Source organism: Acinonyx jubatus, chromosome A2 (genome assembly GCF_027475565.1).
Source record: "Acinonyx jubatus isolate Ajub_Pintada_27869175 chromosome A2, VMU_Ajub_asm_v1.0, whole genome shotgun sequence".
NCBI lineage: Eukaryota > Metazoa > Chordata > Mammalia > Carnivora > Felidae > Acinonyx > Acinonyx jubatus.
In genome coordinates, this window is record NC_069383.1 from 155,591,490 (window position 1) to 155,609,684 (window position 18,195).

The following is an 18,195-nucleotide window of genomic DNA, read 5'->3' on the forward strand; positions in this document are numbered from 1 at the left end:
TGCGTGGGTGGGGCAAACCCCAAAGGCCTTTTTAAAAACTACTAAGAGCTTGGTCAGGGCAGGGGCAGGGGCAGGGGAGAGGGCTAGCAGCCCCCGGCCACGAAGTCGAAGTCCCGGAAGGCTGCCTGCTCAGTGGCCGTGAGGGGCCGCGCGTCGCGGGGCGGGCTCAGCGTGGGGGCCTCCCCTGTGAATTCCTCATCGAAGTTGCTGACATCCGTGCGGCCTGACAGCGTGGGCACGAAGGGAGGTGGCAAGCGCCGGGCCAGCAGAGTGTCCCAGCCCAGTGTCTGCAGGGGCGGAGGAGAGACAGAAGTCAGCAGGAGAGGCTGGCGAGCAGACTGCCCGAGCGACCAGCCCCTGTGCCCTGACCAGCCCTGCATCTGGGGGATTGACATAAGGAGTCATAAGATAGAGGGATAAAATGTGATCCTTACTGGCAGCCCAATAAGGGTCACAGTGTGAGCATGGGGAGCCCAAGGGTGGGGGAGAGGAAGCCTGGGTTCACGCAGATGTGCGTGTAGGAGGGTCAGTGGGAGTGGGGGGGGGGGGGGACGGAGGTGACAATGTTGGAGGTGAAGTGACTAGGTCTTGGTACGGGAGAAATGACCAGGCCCTGGGGGACGGGGTGACCAGGTTGACCAGGTCTCTGGTGGGGGGAGGGTTGGCCAGGCACTTGGGGGGACCTTACCCGAAAGAAGGGCTGCTTTTTCACATCCTCTGCGTCCCTCTCGCTGGACCCCAACCTCCGCTCTGGATTCCTCCGCAGCAGCTGGGGAGAGGAGAGGTGTCAGTCCTCCCCGTCCCGGCCCCAGAGCCCCTCCCCAGGCCCAAGTCGGGGGCTCCTCACCCTGCGCATGATGCCAATGGCTTCGGCCGACAGGAAGCGTGGGTAGCGAACCTCATCATTGACTATGCTGTCAAATACCTCTTCCTCGTCGTCCCCTGGGAACGGGGACTGGGGACAGGGAGAGCCAGGGTGAATTAGGCCCCTCCTCTGGCCACTCCCCTCCCAGCCCCACCTGAGCCGTCTACTCCCAGCTACTTCTGGGGGCTGACTGATGTGGGAAGGTAAGTACCCCATTTTAGAGACGCAGAAATTGAGGCTAGGGAGGCAAAGCCACCTGCCCCCATCACACAGCACATGGAGGCACAGTATGATTCCCCACCGGCCCTCCCCCGCTCCCCCCTCCCCCCCCCCCCGCTCCTCCCTCTTCCCCATCCCCCCTCCTCCCCCCCCTCCCCCAGGCATAAGCAGTTCCCAGTGTGATCCCAGAGTCAGGCAGGGTGGGAGCAGCCTGGGGCCTCACCTCTCCAACCAGCATCTCGTAGAGCAGCACACCCAGCCCCCACCAGTCCACAGCCCTCGTGTAAGATGTGTCTGTCAGCACCTCAGGTGCCAGGAACTCCGGGGTCCCACAAAATGTGCTGGTCCGGTCCCCATAGCCCATCCCTGGGGGCAGTAGGGCCACATGAGGTTTCAGGTGGGGGTCCCAGCTACAGGTGGGGATCCCAGCGGTAGCCCAGCCCGGCCCAGCATGGGGTGGCCTAGCCAGTCAGCCCCACCCCAGCGTTAGGGTTGGGGGTGGCCCAGGTGGGGTTGGGGACTCCACTCCCTCCCCACTCTGTCTAATCCCCAAAGGCCAGCCCTTCAAATCCCAGCCCCGCCCCTCACCCTCCTTGCAGAGGCCAAAGTCTGCGATCTTGACATAGCCCTCGGTGTCCAGGAGCAAATTGTCCAACTTCAGGTCCCTGTGATGGGTTGGGGGGACGTAAAGAGGGATGAGTGGGGGTCTGGGCCCTGCCTGAAGCCTGAGGGCCCCCCGTGGGCAGAGCGTGTGTACAGGAGCACACGCACACACGGGCACACACCTGTAGACGATCTTGTGTTCATGCAGGAACTGCAGCCCCAGCACCACACAGGCCGAATAAAAGCTGCAGAGAGAAGATCCTGTGACGGGGCCAGGCCTCCCGGCAAGGAAGGCAGGCCACAGAAACCCGGCTCTCACGTCCCCCAAAGCCCCCCAGCTTCCCAGAACTCCAGGAGGTTGGGGGAAGAAGGCAGGGGCCAAAGGGTGGAGGGTAGGAAGAGGGCCGCCACAGCCTCTCCGGGGGCGGGGCGTGGGGTGGGGGCGGGGGGCTCACACAGCGCGGGGCTCAGAGAACACGTCACTGTGGATGTGCAGCATCAGATCCCCGCCGGCTGAGTACTCCATCACGAAGCACACGTGCTCTGGCGTCTGGAAACAGCCGAACAGGTTCACCAGGAAGGGATGTGCTGCTCTGGTCACCGCCGCCAAGATCCGCTTCTCGCACATCAGGCTAGGCAGGGTTGCAGGCAGGGGTCAGAGACCACAGCAGTCCCCCACCCCCAAGCCCCACACTCCCCGGAGTCCTCAGCCATCACCTATTTGCTGGGGGCCTCGAATGGCTGTGCAACCTGAGGCAAGTTGCTTAATATTTCTGAACCTCAGCGGCCAAACAAGCACCCAGAATCCATCTATCATCCTAGTAACAGCGCCCCCCCCCCACCCTGCCAGACATCCCTTTAGGGAACAGCCAGGGTGGGCTAATTGGAGCACCCCATTTTCCTGGCCAGGAATTGGTTCAGGAATGGTCGAGCCAAGCTAGTGGGGCTCAACCTCAGGATTTCTGCTGGAATTATTAAGGAAGAAGGGCTAAAACTGGTAGATGAACCTTAAATTGCTGTGGTAGGGGGCTCTCTCTGCCCCCAGTGAAATGACTGCAAGCAAAGCCCACAAAGAGGAAAGAGGACAGCGAGACGTCATCTGAGCAACTGGATACAGCCATGCCTGAAGGCAACGCACCCCTACACTTTTCTGATCCAGAGCAATAAATTCCTCTTTTGCTTAAGGCTGTCTGAGTTGGGTTCCTGATTAACAAAAAAAAAAATGTCAGGAAGATTAGGGACAATCAGGGTCTCTCTTGGGCATTTTTACAGGGGGAGCAGATACTGTGTAGAATGCTCTAGATGCATCCCCTCACTTAATCTACCTGACAACCCTGCAAGAAAGGCATCATTACCCCCCTTTTATACATGGGGAGGCTGGGGATCAGAAGAGCAAAGTGACTTCTCCCAGGCCTCTAAGCAAATTGGTGGCAGAGGTGGGATTTGGACCCAGGGCCCTAACCCCAAAGCAGGCGCAGTGTAATGGTGCCATGAAGAGTACAGCCTTCAAGGGTGCTTGGGTGACTCAGTCAGTTAAGCATCTGACTCTTGATTTCTGCTCAGGTCATGATCTCATGGTCGTGAGATCGAGCCTCGCATTGGGCCTTCACACTGAGTGTGGAGCCTGCTTGGAATTCCCCTCTTTCTCTCCCAATCTCTCTCAAAATAAAGAAACAAACATTTAAAAAAAAAAAAAAAAAAAAGGAGTGCGGGCTTAAAAGTCCGAGTCCCTAGATTTGAATCCCTGACCTGCTGCTTACTGGCTTTGTGACCTTGGGCAACTTGCTCGACCTCTCTGTTATCGGCAGAAGGGGAACAGTAATATTTACCGCATAGGACTGTCATGAGTTACTGGACATAAAGCGCACAGTGGGCACTTTCTAAGAGTTGTTAACATCTTAAGTGCTGGCTTAGTAATAAGTGGCTGTTATAAATCACTGTCACAGCAGCTCCAAAGAGGGGACTGCTCTGTCTCCCACTTCCCAGAAGAAGAGACCAAGGTTCTCGGAGGGCCCCAGCTGGTTCCCCACCTTTCCACCTCATCTCGGGCCACAATGTCGCCTTTCTTCAAAGCCTTGATGGCGAACAGCTCCCCGCTGGGCCGGAACTCAGAGAGCAGCACCTGGAACCACGGTGGACAGCGAGGACCTTCGTGGCCAGCCCGGGAACCCCCAGTTCCCTCAACTCCTTGCCCCCTGCCTCACCTTCCCAAAGTGACCCCGGCCCAGCACTGCCAGGAATTTGAAATCCTCGAGGGTCAGGGGTGACTTCCTCAGAGGGCTGTGGAGAGAAGACAACGGTGGGGACAAGGACGGCAGGCAGGGGTGGCAGGTGGGGAGCGGGGGAGGGGTGTCACCTGCACAGGGCGGGGCCTGGGGTCTCCTGGGTCTCCGAAGGCAGCTCGGGAGCGGTGGCAGTTTCCTGGGTCGGGGAGCTCTGCAGCAGAGACGGGGGTCAGAGGCACCCCATAATATAACTGCACTCTAGTCGCCTGATGTCGCCTCTCCTCCCGCTCGCCCCCATGCTCACTCCCCTCCTGCCACACTGTCCTGTGCACACACCAGCTCAAGTCCTTTGCCCAGACTATTCCTTCCAACCAGGGTGGGGAGTCCTCTCTTCCCCACCAGCATCTGCACAGCTCCTCCCTTGCCTCCGGGCATTTATCGGGATGTCACCTTCGCAGATGGTCAGCTGGTCAGCCTATCAGACAACTCACAGAACCTCCCTCCCCGAGACACACATACTCCCCGTCCCCTTTCGCTGCTTTTTTTCATGCCGTAAATACATTTTATCATTTTGCCTACTTGTTGCCTTGATGGGTATGTGCCCTGGGAGCCACTTAATTCTTTACCCCACGTGTGCATGGAACTTTGGAAAGAGTCAAGATCAATACTGCAAATGGGAACATGTTACTACCGGTTCATCATCCTCCACTGCAGACACGGCTGTAAAAATCCAATCAGCACGGATAGGTGTGTGGTGGGAAACACCGGCCTCTCGTGCCCCAGCCCCCCTCCCCGGAACCAGCCACCATGAAGGATTTCCTGAGTGCCTTTCTAGATAGATTTTCTACAAGCAAACGTTGATGGTAGAGGCTCCATTTTCCTGGCTCCCACGACTGACAATATCCTAATCCGGACGTTCCTACCGGACAACCTGTCTTAGAAGCTATCCTACGCCACTGCGCATATGTCACAGCCACGTACTATTCCAACCTGTCATTTATTTAGCACTGGCTCCTACAAACGGACTCTGACGTTTTCACTTCTGCCCACACAAAGCTGCCGCAGTGAACTTCCGGGATGCGCACATGTGTGCACGTCCAGGATTGGAACTCCTGGGTCGAGACGATGTCCCATTTTTAGCTCAGCCGGCTATGCCCTTCTGAGGTGCAACAATTTGCGAGCCTCCCACGGACTGCCTGTTCCCCCGCCTCCTGCCCAGCATTTGGTGGTATGAAACTTTTGGATTTTGTTTTGCCAAACTCATCTCATGGTGCCTGTCATTATATTATTATTATAAATATAATCCAGAAGCATATGTTATTCTTCTTTTTTTTTAGGCAACGTGTAAAATGCACTCAAGGGAGCCAGCTCTTACACACACGTGTCCACCTGGGTGCGTGGCACCCAGACCGGGGGTGGGTAAATCATGTTTTGCACCATCTGTGAGCTAAGAATAGCTTTGACGTTTTTAAAGTGGGGGGGGGGGTGGAGAATCAAAAGGACAGTGACATTTTGTGATCTGTGGAAGTGATATGACATTCAAGCTTCAGTGTCCATCAGCGAGGTTGTGCCAGGATCCAGCCACGCCCGCTGGCGTATGGATGTATCATGTGTGGCTGCTTTCTGCAATGGCCCTTTATGGAAAAACTGTGCTGATCTCTGCCCGAGATTAAGACCCACAACATCGCCATGACCCTGACGGGCTCCCTTGTATCTCCCTCCTATCAATAACCGCCTCCCCCCCGCAACCAGAGAAAACCACTATCTTGACTTCTGTCCTTGACTTGAGTCTTAAACGTGCTTGGTTTACAGGCCAGTGCACAGAGCACAGCAAGGCGAAGCAACTTGCTGTGGGTCACACAGCTGATAAATAGCAGAGCAGGGACAAGGACCCAGGTGGCCTGGCTCCTGAGCTCATGTTTTTATTCAGGAATAGAGAGTGGGACCCTGCTTCTAGAAGAGATGTGCGACCCAGGGAAGTTCCCGGTGGTCTCTGGGCCTTGAGCTGGGAAAGAGGCCCGGAGGAGGAATCTTTGAAGCTGCCTAAGCCAGGCCCAGGGGGAAATGAGTGGGACACTCACCAGGCTCGACGGGCTGGAAGGAGGGCCCAGAGGACTCTTCTGGGGCAAACTATCCAAGTCAGCCCCAAGGTTCAGCTTCTCCACAGATATATCGCTGTAGAACACAGGAGGAGGGTTTGTCTGGGACCCAGCACCCTGCCAAGCAACCAGGGACAGCCTAGACCCTAGGGACCTCCCTCCTTACCCTGTGGACCGGGCCTCAGGTCCCGGAGAGGCCCCAGGGCTGAAGGTACCCGTGGCCGTGGCATTGGGAATGAGCCTTCGAAGCAGCCGCACCCAGGTGGCAACATCGATGTTCATCTGCCTAGCGCGCTGAAATGTTTTCCCTGGAGGGATGGGGGCAGGCATCACCCTTCATGATACTCCCGGGACCCCTGGCCTCTCCTCTGCCTTGCTCACCCCCTCCTCACCTTGTTGCTTGGAGAAAATTTTCTTCTGCCTTCGGAGCCGGGGTATCCTCTCAATGACAGGGTTGTGGAAGGTAACCTGGGGAGAGGGGCCAGTGGGTGAGAACCTGCCCCCACCTCTAGGCACAGGGGGAAGCCCTTAGGAGAGGAGGTGTGCACACCCATATGTTTTGGGGGTTCTGATCACTGCGGCCCCACATCCAAACACAGAGTATTAAGAAGTTATAAGGTACTAAGGGGCTAAAAAAACAATGCATGGCCTGGCAGGGCTACCTCCTGAAACCCCATCTTGGAAAGCCAAGAAGCAGGCAACCAAACCCTCCTCCAGGGGTGCAGAGGGGGGGTCTGACCCAACAAGATGCACACTCAGCTCCAGCAAGGTCCTACGTCCTCGAGTGTCCTGATTCCCCAAGTGTGGTCCCGGACCAGCAGCATCACCTGGGGAATCTGCCGGAAATGCAGATTCTTGGGCCCCCCACCTGGACCCACTGAATCAGAAATACGGGGGAGGGGCCCAGCAGTCCGTGTGTCAACAAGCTCTCCAGGGGATGCCGGTGCCACCCATGTGGGGGAGCCGCCGGTCTGGCACCATTCTCCCAACTCTGGTTGCATCTTCTAGTAAGGCGCTAAAAGTCACAGAACCGTGTGACCTTATGCGTGTCCGATATGGTCACCACTAGCCATGAAGGGCTATTTAAATTCAGGAAAAATTTAAAGGAACATTAAAACTTGGGTTCCCTGGTCCGGCTAGCCACGCTTCACGTGGCTGGCGGCTGCTGTGTTGGACGGGGCTTGGATACAGCATTTCCATCTACCACACAATGCGACTATTGTAGGCTCATAGACCACAGAACTGTAGAAAGTTCTATCGGCTGGTGCTTTTGGGGAGGCAGAGAAACAAAACAGAACGCTATAAGTAGACCTCGAGGGCGAGCAGGACTGCTTCAGAATTCGCACCCCCGCTACCCACCCAGCCACCCGCTGGGTTTTGGCCGGTCTCCCTAACGGAAGAACAATTTCACTGCCCTGCCGCTCGAGTCAGCCCTGGTCCCTGCTCTTTTCCGCCAGCGGTCCTCGATTATGAGATCATGTCAGAATTCCCACACCGAGGCACGGATTCCCACACACACAGGGCACATGTATATGTGTCAGGGGCAAACTTAAAGCACTTTTGAGGAAGTTTTTGGCTGATGAGAGGGCCAGGGGCTTTCCTACTCGGTGCCTCTGTTTTCTCCCCGCTCAGATGTGACTAAGGAGGATAGCTTCTGAACTGGGTTGAAGTGGGTCTTCGTGAGGATTAACAAGTTAAAACCGGCAAAGCACTTAGGACAGGGTGTGGCTCACACCACAAGGGGTCAGCTAGGAATGTCATTTATTAGACCGCGGGCCCTCACCCAGGGGACACTGGCAATGTCTGGAGACATCTTTGATTGTCACAACTGGGGGTGGGGGTGGGTGCTGGCTTCCTGTGGGTGCAAACCAGGGGTGCTGCTCAACACCCGACCGCGCAAACCGAGAAGGATCCGGCCCACTGGGGCGCACTTGGCCACAGCACCAAGGGTGGGGTACCCCGACTGAGACCCTAACCCTAACAGCACTGCAGAAGGGCTTTCTCTCTAGTCTGCTGTGGCTCTGATAGCAATCTCCTTGACACATCACCAGGTTTTTCTTTTCTTTTCGGGCTTGGCAAAATTTTGCAATTTTTTTTTTTTTTTTGGTCAATCCTTTCCCCTCAGAACAAAACCAACCCCAGCTTACGTTGTGTCACTGATGTCACTAATTACATACATTTTTCTATCAAGGTTCAGAGATGAATCCCAAACATCTCTTCCCTTCTGGACAATGGGAGCATGTGGGAAAGTAGTTTCTCGTGCTCAGGGGTCGGGCTGTACCTCGGCCACCAGGCAGCCCTGGGGTTCCATGTCCAGCTGCACTTCATGCCTCTCGTTGTCCAAGAAATCCTCCAACTTCAGGAATTTGAGGGCACACAGGCCCCGTTGGTCCCGCCAGAACACAGCCAACTCCAGTTCCCGGGCCTCAATTGAGGGAGAGGAATTGAGCCATCACTTGGGGTGCCTGAGGTCCAGAACCCTCCTCCTCCAGGCCCTGCCATCCCCCCCACCTAGCTCACCCTTTCCAGCTCCAGGGTGAAGCTCTGGTCCCAGGCGTTGGGGCCACACGGCTTCCAGGAGGTCTGCCCCACCACTGTGTTATCCAGCTTGAGCACAGTGCTAACCTCGCCTGGAATGAGGGGTGGGGAGGGTATCAGAAAATGTTTGGGGTGTGTGTAGGGGGGATCATATCTCCTATCCTAGTAAAGAAATCTCTCCTCCCCCCATCATGTTCACCGTGCTATCGTGACAAAGCTTTATGGTTCTGCCTTTCACGTTAAGGTGTTTAATATACTTCCAGTTGATGTCTGTGTATGGTGTGAGGTAGGGACCCAAATTCGCTTTTACTCTATATGCAACTTCCAGCAATATACTCCTGAGAATTCATCCTAAAAAAATGCATGCAGTTTACATTGGGAAATGCACATATGTAACGCTTACATTGGCCCCAGACTAGAAATATCTATCAAGAGGAGAATTAACATATAAACTATAGTATAGTCTTATTAGCTGATATTCAACTCTTACTATTTTTTACTTTAAAAAGCCCCAGCAGTTTGTTACGGCTCAGTCTAAGACAACAGGCTATTAAACAGGAGTTAAAATGAATGAATAAACTATAGCTTCATGCTATGATATGGCTAAGTCTCCCAAACAATGTTAAGTGGAAGAAGCCATTACCATGGAATACGTTCTGTATGATTCTGTGTATGTAAAGTTCAAACACCAGGCAAGGTTAAACTATGTTGTTTTGAGATGTGTATATAGGTGCTAAAACTACAAAGAAAAGCAGGGAAATGATAACCACACGTCAGGAGAGTAGCTACCTCTGGACAGAGGAAGGGGCTAGAATGGGAGGGGAGAGGGAAGGGGGGTTTCCAGAGAGTTCTATTGCTTGACTTGACCTGGGTGGTGGTATCATGGGTGTTTGCTCCATTATTCTTCTTCTTTTGTACCTACTTTCTTGGATGCCTTTTTTTTTTTAACTGGGGTAAAATTCACGTAACATAAAATTTACTGCTGTAATCACTTTGAAGTGTTCCGTTCACACTGTTGTGCGACTACCACCCCCATCCATCTCCAGAACGTTTTTCGTCTCCCTCCACTGAAACTCTGTCCCCGTGAAACAATAATTCTCTGCTCTCCCCTCCCGCCCAGCCACTGGCAACCACCCTTCTTTCATTTCCGTGACCTGGACTAGTCTCGACACCTCAGAGAAGTGGAATCGTACAGAACGTGTCTTTTTGTGACGGGCTTGTTTCACTTAGCTTAACGCCCTCAGGTTCGCCGATGCTGTAGCCCGTGTCAGTATTGAGGCTGCCTTTTGGGGGTGGAATACCACCCCGCGGCACATACACAGCGCATTCTGCTAATCCGATCATCCGTCAGCGGACACCTGTGTCGCTTCTACAACTTGGCTGTCGGGAATAATGCCGCCGTGGACATGAGCGTCCACAGATCAACTCCTTGAGGTGTGTACTCAGAAGAGGGGTTGCTGGTAATGCCATGTTTAATTTTTTGAGGACCTGCTATCCTGCTTTCCACGGAGCCTGCAGCACTCTACAGTCCCAACGGTAGTGAGCGAGGGTTCCAGTTTCTCCACATCCTCCCCAGCACTTGTATTTTCTTTTTTTTTCTTAAAACAATATCTACCCTAATGAAGGTAACGTACTAGTTCTAGGGGCGCCTGGGTGGCTCAGTCGGTTGAGAGTCTGACTTTGGCTCAGGTCATGATCTCACAGCTCATGGGGTCGAGCCCCGCGTCGGGCTCTGTGCTGACAGCTCAGAGCCTGGAGCCTGCTTCGGATTCTGTGTCTCCCTCTCTCTCTGCCCCTCCCCTGCTCATGCTCTGTCTCTTTCTCAAAATAAATAAATAAAGTGTTACAAGCATGTGACATCCCAGGATCCCCGCCCCATCTCATCCCTCCAAGGCTCAGTGCCCACTCACTGGTGTTCTCGGCTTCCACTTTGAGGCTGCCCCGGCCACTGAGGCTTCCGCTTCGGCTGTAAAGGCCCCGGGCTGGGCGGCTCAGGAAGGTGGTGCGGCTGTCGGGGGTGCCAGGCACCCCCACCGAGGGTGAGGAGCTCCAGGGTACGGTCTCTGGAAGGTCCCTGCAGCCTACCACACGCACCTCCAGGGTCCCTGAGGGAGGGTAGGCTCAGGAGGTGCCCATATCTGGCACAGGCCAAAGGCGAAGTGGGCATATCCAGAAGTGGCCAGCACACAGGTGGAAGTCGGTGAGGGACAACCGGGGTGGGGGGGTGGGGCAGGGGGTCTGATGCAGGGATGCCCACAAGTGAGAAATATGGGAGAAGGGGCAGGGCTGAGGCTGGGGTAGGCCAGGCTGGGGAGGGGCTCTGGATGCTGGGGGTTATCGACAGAAGACGGGTTTAGGGCACGGGCCGATGAGGCAATGGGAGCCAGATTGGACTAGGGCGTTGAGGGTAGGACTCAGGGAGCTGACCAGAGGTCCCAGAAGGGGTCAGGGGTCTAGGGTAGGGCTGATCTAAGGGGGAAGTAACCGCTGAGGGGTCTAGGGAGGAAGGAGCTAGCTGGCCTTGCAGGGTGGGGGCAGACTCAGGGCTGAGGGTTCTGAGAATGAGGGGTTGCGGGACTTGGACTGGGGGGCTATGGCTGGAGGGAAAAACAGGGCCGGGTAAGAAGGGGTACTGATGGGGACATGGTGGGCATGGGGGCAAGAGTCCAGAATCAGAGGACAAGCTGGGCCCGGAAGTCGACTGCATAGAGCTGTGGGGCCTAGGGAAGTGGGGACCCGGACTACAGAGCTGGGATGCATGGAGAATGAAGTAGGATGGGGTACAGGCGTGGGGAAAGCGGAGATCTAGGTTGAGGTTCTCAGGGCTTGGGGAGAAGTCGAGGATACAGAGCCGCGGTGGCGGGGTCTGGGTGGGGGAGGTCTGGACCCACCTGTGAGTGGCGCGGGCTTGCACAGGGTGTTGTAGTGCGTGGGAGGGAAGGGCCCCGCCAGGCGGGCACTGAAGGCTGCCGACGAGGCCACAGCAAGCTCCTCGCGCAGCAGACGCCCCTTCGGATGGTCCGCGGGCAACTCCCCGAGGCGCCGCTCGAGAGCCTCCCGCAGCAGCCCCAGCTTCTGGTTGGACTCGGTCAGCTTCTCCTGGGCCTGTAATGGGAGGGACAGAGTGGGGCTAGGGGTGGGGCCTGGCATGCGCCTCCCCAAGCCTGGCTAAGTCTTACCTGGCCCTAGCCTTCAAACCACCTGGGTCCTATCCCTGGGCTCCGGGAAAACGAGGCCCCACCCCCGGCTGAGGCCCCACCCCTGGCCAAGGTCCCGCCCCTCGCTGAAGCCTCACCTCAGGAGGCCCTACGGGTCAATTCCCGCCCCTTCGCTGGGGCCCCGCCCCCGCCAAAGTCCCGCCCCTCACCTCGCAGACCGCCTTGCGGTCCGGGGCCTTGGCGGCGCTGAGCAGGCGCAGCACGTTCTTGGCACCCTCGGCCACCGCGTGCTCCACTCGGAAGTGGTGCCTCAGCTCCTCAATGCGCAGCTCCACGGACCCCAGGTCTGCACTCCCTGTGGGCATGGGACGCCGGGTGGTGAGGCCAGCCTAGGACCCAGGTCTGACTACCCCAGCCCTGGATGCGCAGGTGTCCGCAGGAACGGGCACTGGCCACAGACACACCACCACCAAGATGCGTCAGGTTTTTCCCAAGCAAGGGGTGACAGTGCCACAGTCGCACTGTCACCTGCAGGCAGTCAGACTTCCACCCAAATGCAATCACTCTTTCATCCAAACATGGTCACCCACAGGCACCATCCCAGGGACAGAGTTAGGCTGTCATACAGGAACAGTCATGTACACAGGGACACGATCAACAAAGGCTTAAAGGACAGACGTGTTGGCAGGGTCCCCTTGCATCCCAGGGACGGTCACAGGGACACTGTGGCCATTTAGATAGCCAGAAGGAAAAAAAAAAAAAAGATAGCCAGAAGGAGATAATCACACAGGCCCAGGGACACTTAAAAAAAAAAAAAAAAAGTAACTTTTACTAACTGCCTTCCAAGGGCGCCAGTTTGCCCACACCTATCAAAATTGCAAATGTAATGGCCCTTTGATCCAGCAAACCCAGTTCAGGAACTTTATCCCATAGAAACACCTCTGCACTTGACATACGTACATCGTTACTCACTGAAGCCTTCTTTCTAAGAGCAAAAGATTGGAAATAACCCCGTTTCTTCCAGTAGGAGTCTGGGTAAATGAATGTGACCATCCACATGGTGAAATACAATGCAGTTGGGAGAGCAAGGGCACTGTCACACAGACATCGCCACACTGTCACTCACAGGGGAACAGTGGCATTATTGCTTTGTCACCAGCGTAGGCACACGGTCACCCACAGGCAGAGAACACACTCTCACAAAGATTCAGCCACACCACCACACAGGGATATTGTCACAGGGCAGAGAGACATGATCACAAGACACAAACATCCTCATGGGACACATTTACACTGTGGCAAAACCCCTGGGGCCCCCTAACTCCAGCCCAGGGAGAACCATAATCACACTGCCACATGGGTAAGGCACAGGGACGGCAAAGAAATGCCATCACACTGTCACACAGGCAGGACAGCATCACCAATACCCACAGGCACAAATGTTGCAGGGAAACAGATTGGGTATCACACCCAGTATGAAGTCGTAGGGACACAGCCATGGCCCAATAAAGGACGGTCACAGTTACCCAATGGCAAAGGGACAGGCACAATAAGGACACGCTGTCACCAGAGGCACAAGACCAAACTCTCCATGGGTGTAGGTTCCAAGGACAGTCCCACTATCTTGTATATTGACCCAGACTCAGACCCTGGCACTCAGAGAGAGTCATGCTATCACTCACAGGCACTCACTTAGACACCAACCACACAGACATAGCAGTCACAGGCACACTGTCTGACAAACACAGCCGCACTCTTGCCCCCAGGCCTGCTGTCACACAATGTCCAGATAGTCGCCAGGGCTTTTACACTTACAGGGACAAGATCGTACCATTACCCGAGGCTACGATACCACCCAGAGGCACAGGGACATGACCATACCATCATTCACTGTCACCAAGAGCCCATGTAGGTATTCCCAGTACAGATGAGCAATCACACTAACACCTCCCCTACCTCAAAGACACACACACGACACCCACACTCTGTCATCTGAGTTATCTATTCCCATTGCTATGGACTGGATGTTTCTGTTCCCCTGAAATTCATATATTGAAACCCTACCCCGGGTGCCTGGGCGGCTCAGTTGATTGAGCAACCAACTCCTGGTTTTGACTCAGGTCGTCATCTTACAGTTTCATGTAAGGTTTCATGTGAGGGTTCAAGCCTCACATCAGGCTCTGTGCTGGCGGTGCGGAGCCTGCTTGGGATTCTCTTTCTCCCTCTCTCTCTGTTCCTTCCCCACTCAAGCTGCCTCTGTCTTTCATAAAAATGAAAGGAAGGAAGGAAGGAATAAAAAGGGAAAGGGAGAGAGAGGAGAAAGAAAGAGAGAAAGAAAGAAAGAGAGAAAGAGAGAGAGAGAGAGAGAGAAAGAAAGAAAGAAAGAAAGAAAGAAAGAAAGAAAGAAAGAAAGGAAAAAGAAAGAAAAGAAAGAAAGAAAGAAACAAGGAAGGAAGGAAGGAAGGAAGGAAAGAAAAGAAAGAAAGAAAAGAAAGAAAGAAAGAAAGAAAGAAAGAAAGAAAGAAAGAAAGAAAAAAGAAAGAAAAGAAAAGAAAAGAAAAGAAAAGAAAAGAAAAGAAAAGAAAAGAAAAGAGAAAAGAAAAGAAAAGAAAGAAACCTAACCCGTAATGTGATGGTATTATGTGTTAGGAGGTGGCGCCTTTGGCAAGTGATTAGGTCATGAGGACGGAGCCCTCGTGAATGGGAGCAGTGGCCTCTTAAGAGAGGTCCTCAGAGAGCTCCTCCACCCCTCCACCACGGAAGGACACACACAGCAGGAAGGGAGCTGTCTGTGAACCCAGAAGAGGGCTCTCACGAGACACCTTGATCCTGGACTTCTGGGCCTCCAGGACTGTGAGCAACAGATCTCTGTTGTTTGTGAGGCACCTAGTCTACGGCATTCTGTCCCAGTGGCCCGAACACAATAATCCCCACTAACAGCTAACACTGTTACACGGGGGACACACAAACTGTCATGGCTCCCAGGACACACACACGGCCCCCGGTCCCCACAATGTCACATTAATACTGACACACATCAGTGGCGCAGACCCAGCTACCACCCTGCACACATCAAGACCCTGCCACAAATTCAGGTTGGCAGTCAGCTCAAGTCACCCCCGGGCATCCACACACAGACCCATTCGCGGACACAGACACACGCTGTGGACACCCCCAGTGCTACACAGTGGGGGCCAACGTGACGAGGCGGCCACCTAGTCCGGGGGTCCGCCATTTCTTTTCACGAAGGGCCAGAGAGTCCGTCTTTTCAGCTCTGCGGAGCACACAGCCTCTGTTGCCACCGCTCAGCTCTGCTCCTGCGGAGCGAAAGCAGCCTCACGAGATAGTAAACGAATGCACATGGCTGTGTGTCAGTAAAACTTTATTTACAAAAATAAGACGGCAGTGGCAGATTTAGTCCTCGGGCTGTAGTCTGCTAATACCTGGTCTAGGGCAGACCCTACATAGGACACAATGGGAAACCGGCCCAGAGACGGTCAGGAATGGGTTCCGGTCATACCGTGAGTGACCACAGCCACCTCCCTGCCTCAGAAAGGGTCCCCTGACGGGGCCGGGAGCTGAGCTCTTGCAAGGTGGGACGCGGGCTAGTGTGCCTCGGGGCGAGGGGCTCACCTTGGGCATCGTCGGGGGCTGCCTGGCTCTCCAGCTGGCCCGCCCGTCGAAGCTGCATTCGGATGATGTCGATCTTGGTCTTGCTGTCCTGCAGCATCTGCTGGGCCGTCAGCAGCAGCTTCCGGTCCTGGAGGTGGGGATGGGCTGTAAGGGGAAGGCTGGGCAAGCGGGGGTCTGCCCACGGGCCCTCAGCGCACCCCGTGCGGGCCGTGGTGACTGTGTCACAGAGGTGATGTGTGGACAGCACACGCATCCACGCATTCCCAGGAGGAGAGGGGAGATGTGGCCCGTGGCGTCTGAATCCTGGCTCTGCCCCCCTAACACACGTAACTGCTGGCAAGCCACTCAGCCTCCCCGGGCCTGTTTCCTCCCCTGCAGGGAGGGGAGTAGCGACCACCACGGGGCTGAGGACTGAAGGAGCCCATCTGTGTGCGGGGCTCAGGGCCGCACCTGGCGTCAGGAGGCACCGTATTAGAGTCAGCTGTCACCACGGCAGACACGTGGGTGAGTGTTCCCTGAGGCGGGCGTAGCCCTGACTGCAGCCACATGGGTGAGTCCAAGGGTCGCTGGGTGGGTGTGTTTGACAGGCTGCAGTAAGGGGACTCCAGGGACACCAGGACTGGGTGTGACACCTCCAATCTGTGTGACACCTCCAGTCTCTGGGTGTGAATGTAATGGTCTGTGGGTCCGTGTGTCCAAGGCGCCCTGTTGGCCTGTGCGTGTGTCCTTGGGGATTATGTGATGGCGTAGGTCTCTACGTCTAGAGGTGGCTGTGGTGGGCATCCTCCACGGGTCTCCAAGTGTCATTACGGCTGCGTCTCTAGATGTTATGGCAGTGCCAACGTGTGCCCAAGTGTCGACATGACTCTGTGTGTCTTCAGGTGTTAGTATTGACCCGACCATGTGTGTACGTTTCAGAGATGCCACCAGCAGTGACACCACCAGATGTGGACATCCCTCGAGTCTCTGGCGTGACTGAGCGTGGGGCACAGCCTCTGCCATGTGTCTGACATCTGAGACGGTCATCCTGTTTCTCAGATGCCCCCTACAAGCTGCTCACACCGCAGTCCAGCCTCCAAGTCCCCCATCAGTCCCTCTGTCCCCAACCCAGAGGGTCCCAGCCTCCCATGGGGCAGATAGACGTAGGTGGCATGGCGGTTCCCACCCCCCAGCCTGGGATCTGCTCACCGGTGTGCACGCACATGGGGGTTGTGCACACGCACGTGGGGTGTGAGCATGCATGCTGCCCCTACCTTGGTGCTGCCGTTGCTGTATGTCTGGATCATGTTTTCTGCCCCCTGCTTCACCTTCAGCTCGATGGCCAGCTGCTTCTCCAGGCCGGCCACTCGGCTCAGGTTGGTGGCCGAGCAGGCCTGGCTACCTGCACCAGGAGACTGAGGGGCATCTAAGAGGTTGGGGGGGGGGGGGGGGAGGACAAAGTCACAACGGCCCTCACCTCCATCTGCCTAAGAGGCTTTGCCCAGCTGAGAGGATCCACCCTTTGCCCAGCCTGGGTTCTGCCCCCAAGGCCAGGGGAAAGAGGAAAAGGGGGCCAGGGCCCAGAAGGCCCCTCCACTCCAGCCCGCCCAGGGAAACCCCCTCGGCACTGGGACGAGACCGGTGTGAACGAGCGTGGGCAAATGTCCACGTGTACATAAGTCCTTGGTGTTGGTGTAACTATATACAGAAGCCCCCCACTCCTCACGCAGCTGTGTGAGAGCCTGTGGGCTCAGGTGTGGTTATGTCTGTGCCCACAGGGTGTTGGCATGACTGAGTATGCGTCTCCTCACGTGCTCCCATACCTAGGCGAAACGCCAGGCGTGAGGTCTGGGTGCAGGGGTGACCCAATGCACACGTTTCTAACTGTTGGCCCAACGGTGCGTTCAGATCTCCAGCCGGTGTGCCTGCACTGGCTCTCTCTGCCTGTGGGTACAGTCAGACCGGTGTGTCCCTAGATGCCGGCATGGCTCTGTGTGAGTCCCGGAGGGTGGTGTAACTTGGGAGTGGGGGTGGGGGAATTTCGGTGCAGATGCGACCGTAGGAGACGCCGGGTGTTAGATGAGCTATCTCCAAGCACTGCCATGACAACGTCGGTCCCCAGCTGCTGACAGGCCGAGGCGGGGTACGGGTGTGGGGGGAGTCTGCGGGCCTGGTCTGACTGTGCGTGTATGTCTCCAGCTGTGGATGGGACAATGTACGTCTGTAAGGGTTGGACAGCTGTGTGTGTCAATCTCTGGGGGTTGGTGTAACCACGTGCAAGAGGCTCTAGATACTGTCTGTGTGTGGCTGTGACTGTGTGTGTGCTTCTTTGGGTGGAGGTATGGAAGTTTCTGGGTGTTCACACGATAGTGCCTGGGTCCTTGAGTGTCATCTGGGTGCTGGTGTTGACTGTGTGTGAGACTCTCTGGCTACTGATGTGATGTGGAAGGAGTCTTTGGCTGCAAGATAAAAAGTTCTGTAATGCCTTGCACGACAATGTGAATCTACTGTATGCTTAAAAATGATAACTTTTAGGGGCATCTGGGTGGCTCAATCGGTGAAGCGTCTGACTCCAGATTTCAGCTCAGGTCATGCTCTCACGGCTCATGGGTTCGAGCCCCGTGTTGGGATCTGCACTGTCTGTGCTGAACCTGCTTGGGATCCTCTCCCTGCCTCTCTCTCTCAGCCCCTCCCCCACTTGCATGCTCTGTTTCTCTCTCAAAACAAATAACGCTTTTTTAAAAAACGATACATTTTATGTTGTGTTTTTTGACCACAAATAAAAAATTTTTATTTTGTTATTTTTTTTATGTTTATTTTTGAGAGAGAGAGAGAGAGTGCGAGCAGGGGAGGGACAGAAAGACAGAGGGAGACAC

The 18,195-nt window shown here is 55.4% G+C and overlaps 1 protein-coding gene across 3 annotated transcripts in view; it reads right to left on the reverse strand.

The window, feature by feature from the left end:
• PKN1 (protein kinase N1) overlaps positions 1-18,195 on the reverse strand; it is a 23,512-nt gene continuing 5,317 nt past the window's right edge. For all 3 annotated transcript variants that reach the window (XM_027050378.2, XM_053219746.1, XM_027050377.2), the window contains exons 3-22: positions 16,594-16,745; positions 15,341-15,467; positions 11,917-12,062; positions 11,441-11,654; positions 10,460-10,654; positions 8,532-8,641; positions 8,293-8,436; positions 6,404-6,479; positions 6,178-6,319; positions 5,994-6,087; positions 4,044-4,123; positions 3,892-3,967; positions 3,718-3,809; positions 2,143-2,319; positions 1,870-1,932; positions 1,673-1,749; positions 1,308-1,450; positions 848-955; positions 689-769; positions 1-287 (exon numbers count right to left, since the gene is read on the reverse strand). In XM_027050378.2, coding sequence (XP_026906179.1) covers positions 84-287; positions 689-769; positions 848-955; positions 1,308-1,450; positions 1,673-1,749; positions 1,870-1,932; positions 2,143-2,319; positions 3,718-3,809; positions 3,892-3,967; positions 4,044-4,123; positions 5,994-6,087; positions 6,178-6,319; positions 6,404-6,479; positions 8,293-8,436; positions 8,532-8,641; positions 10,460-10,654; positions 11,441-11,654; positions 11,917-12,062; positions 15,341-15,467; positions 16,594-16,745 — 2,501 coding nt within the window. In that variant the 3' untranslated portion in view covers positions 1-83. The remainder of the gene's footprint in view (positions 288-688; positions 770-847; positions 956-1,307; positions 1,451-1,672; positions 1,750-1,869; positions 1,933-2,142; positions 2,320-3,717; positions 3,810-3,891; positions 3,968-4,043; positions 4,124-5,993; positions 6,088-6,177; positions 6,320-6,403; positions 6,480-8,292; positions 8,437-8,531; positions 8,642-10,459; positions 10,655-11,440; positions 11,655-11,916; positions 12,063-15,340; positions 15,468-16,593; positions 16,746-18,195) is intronic.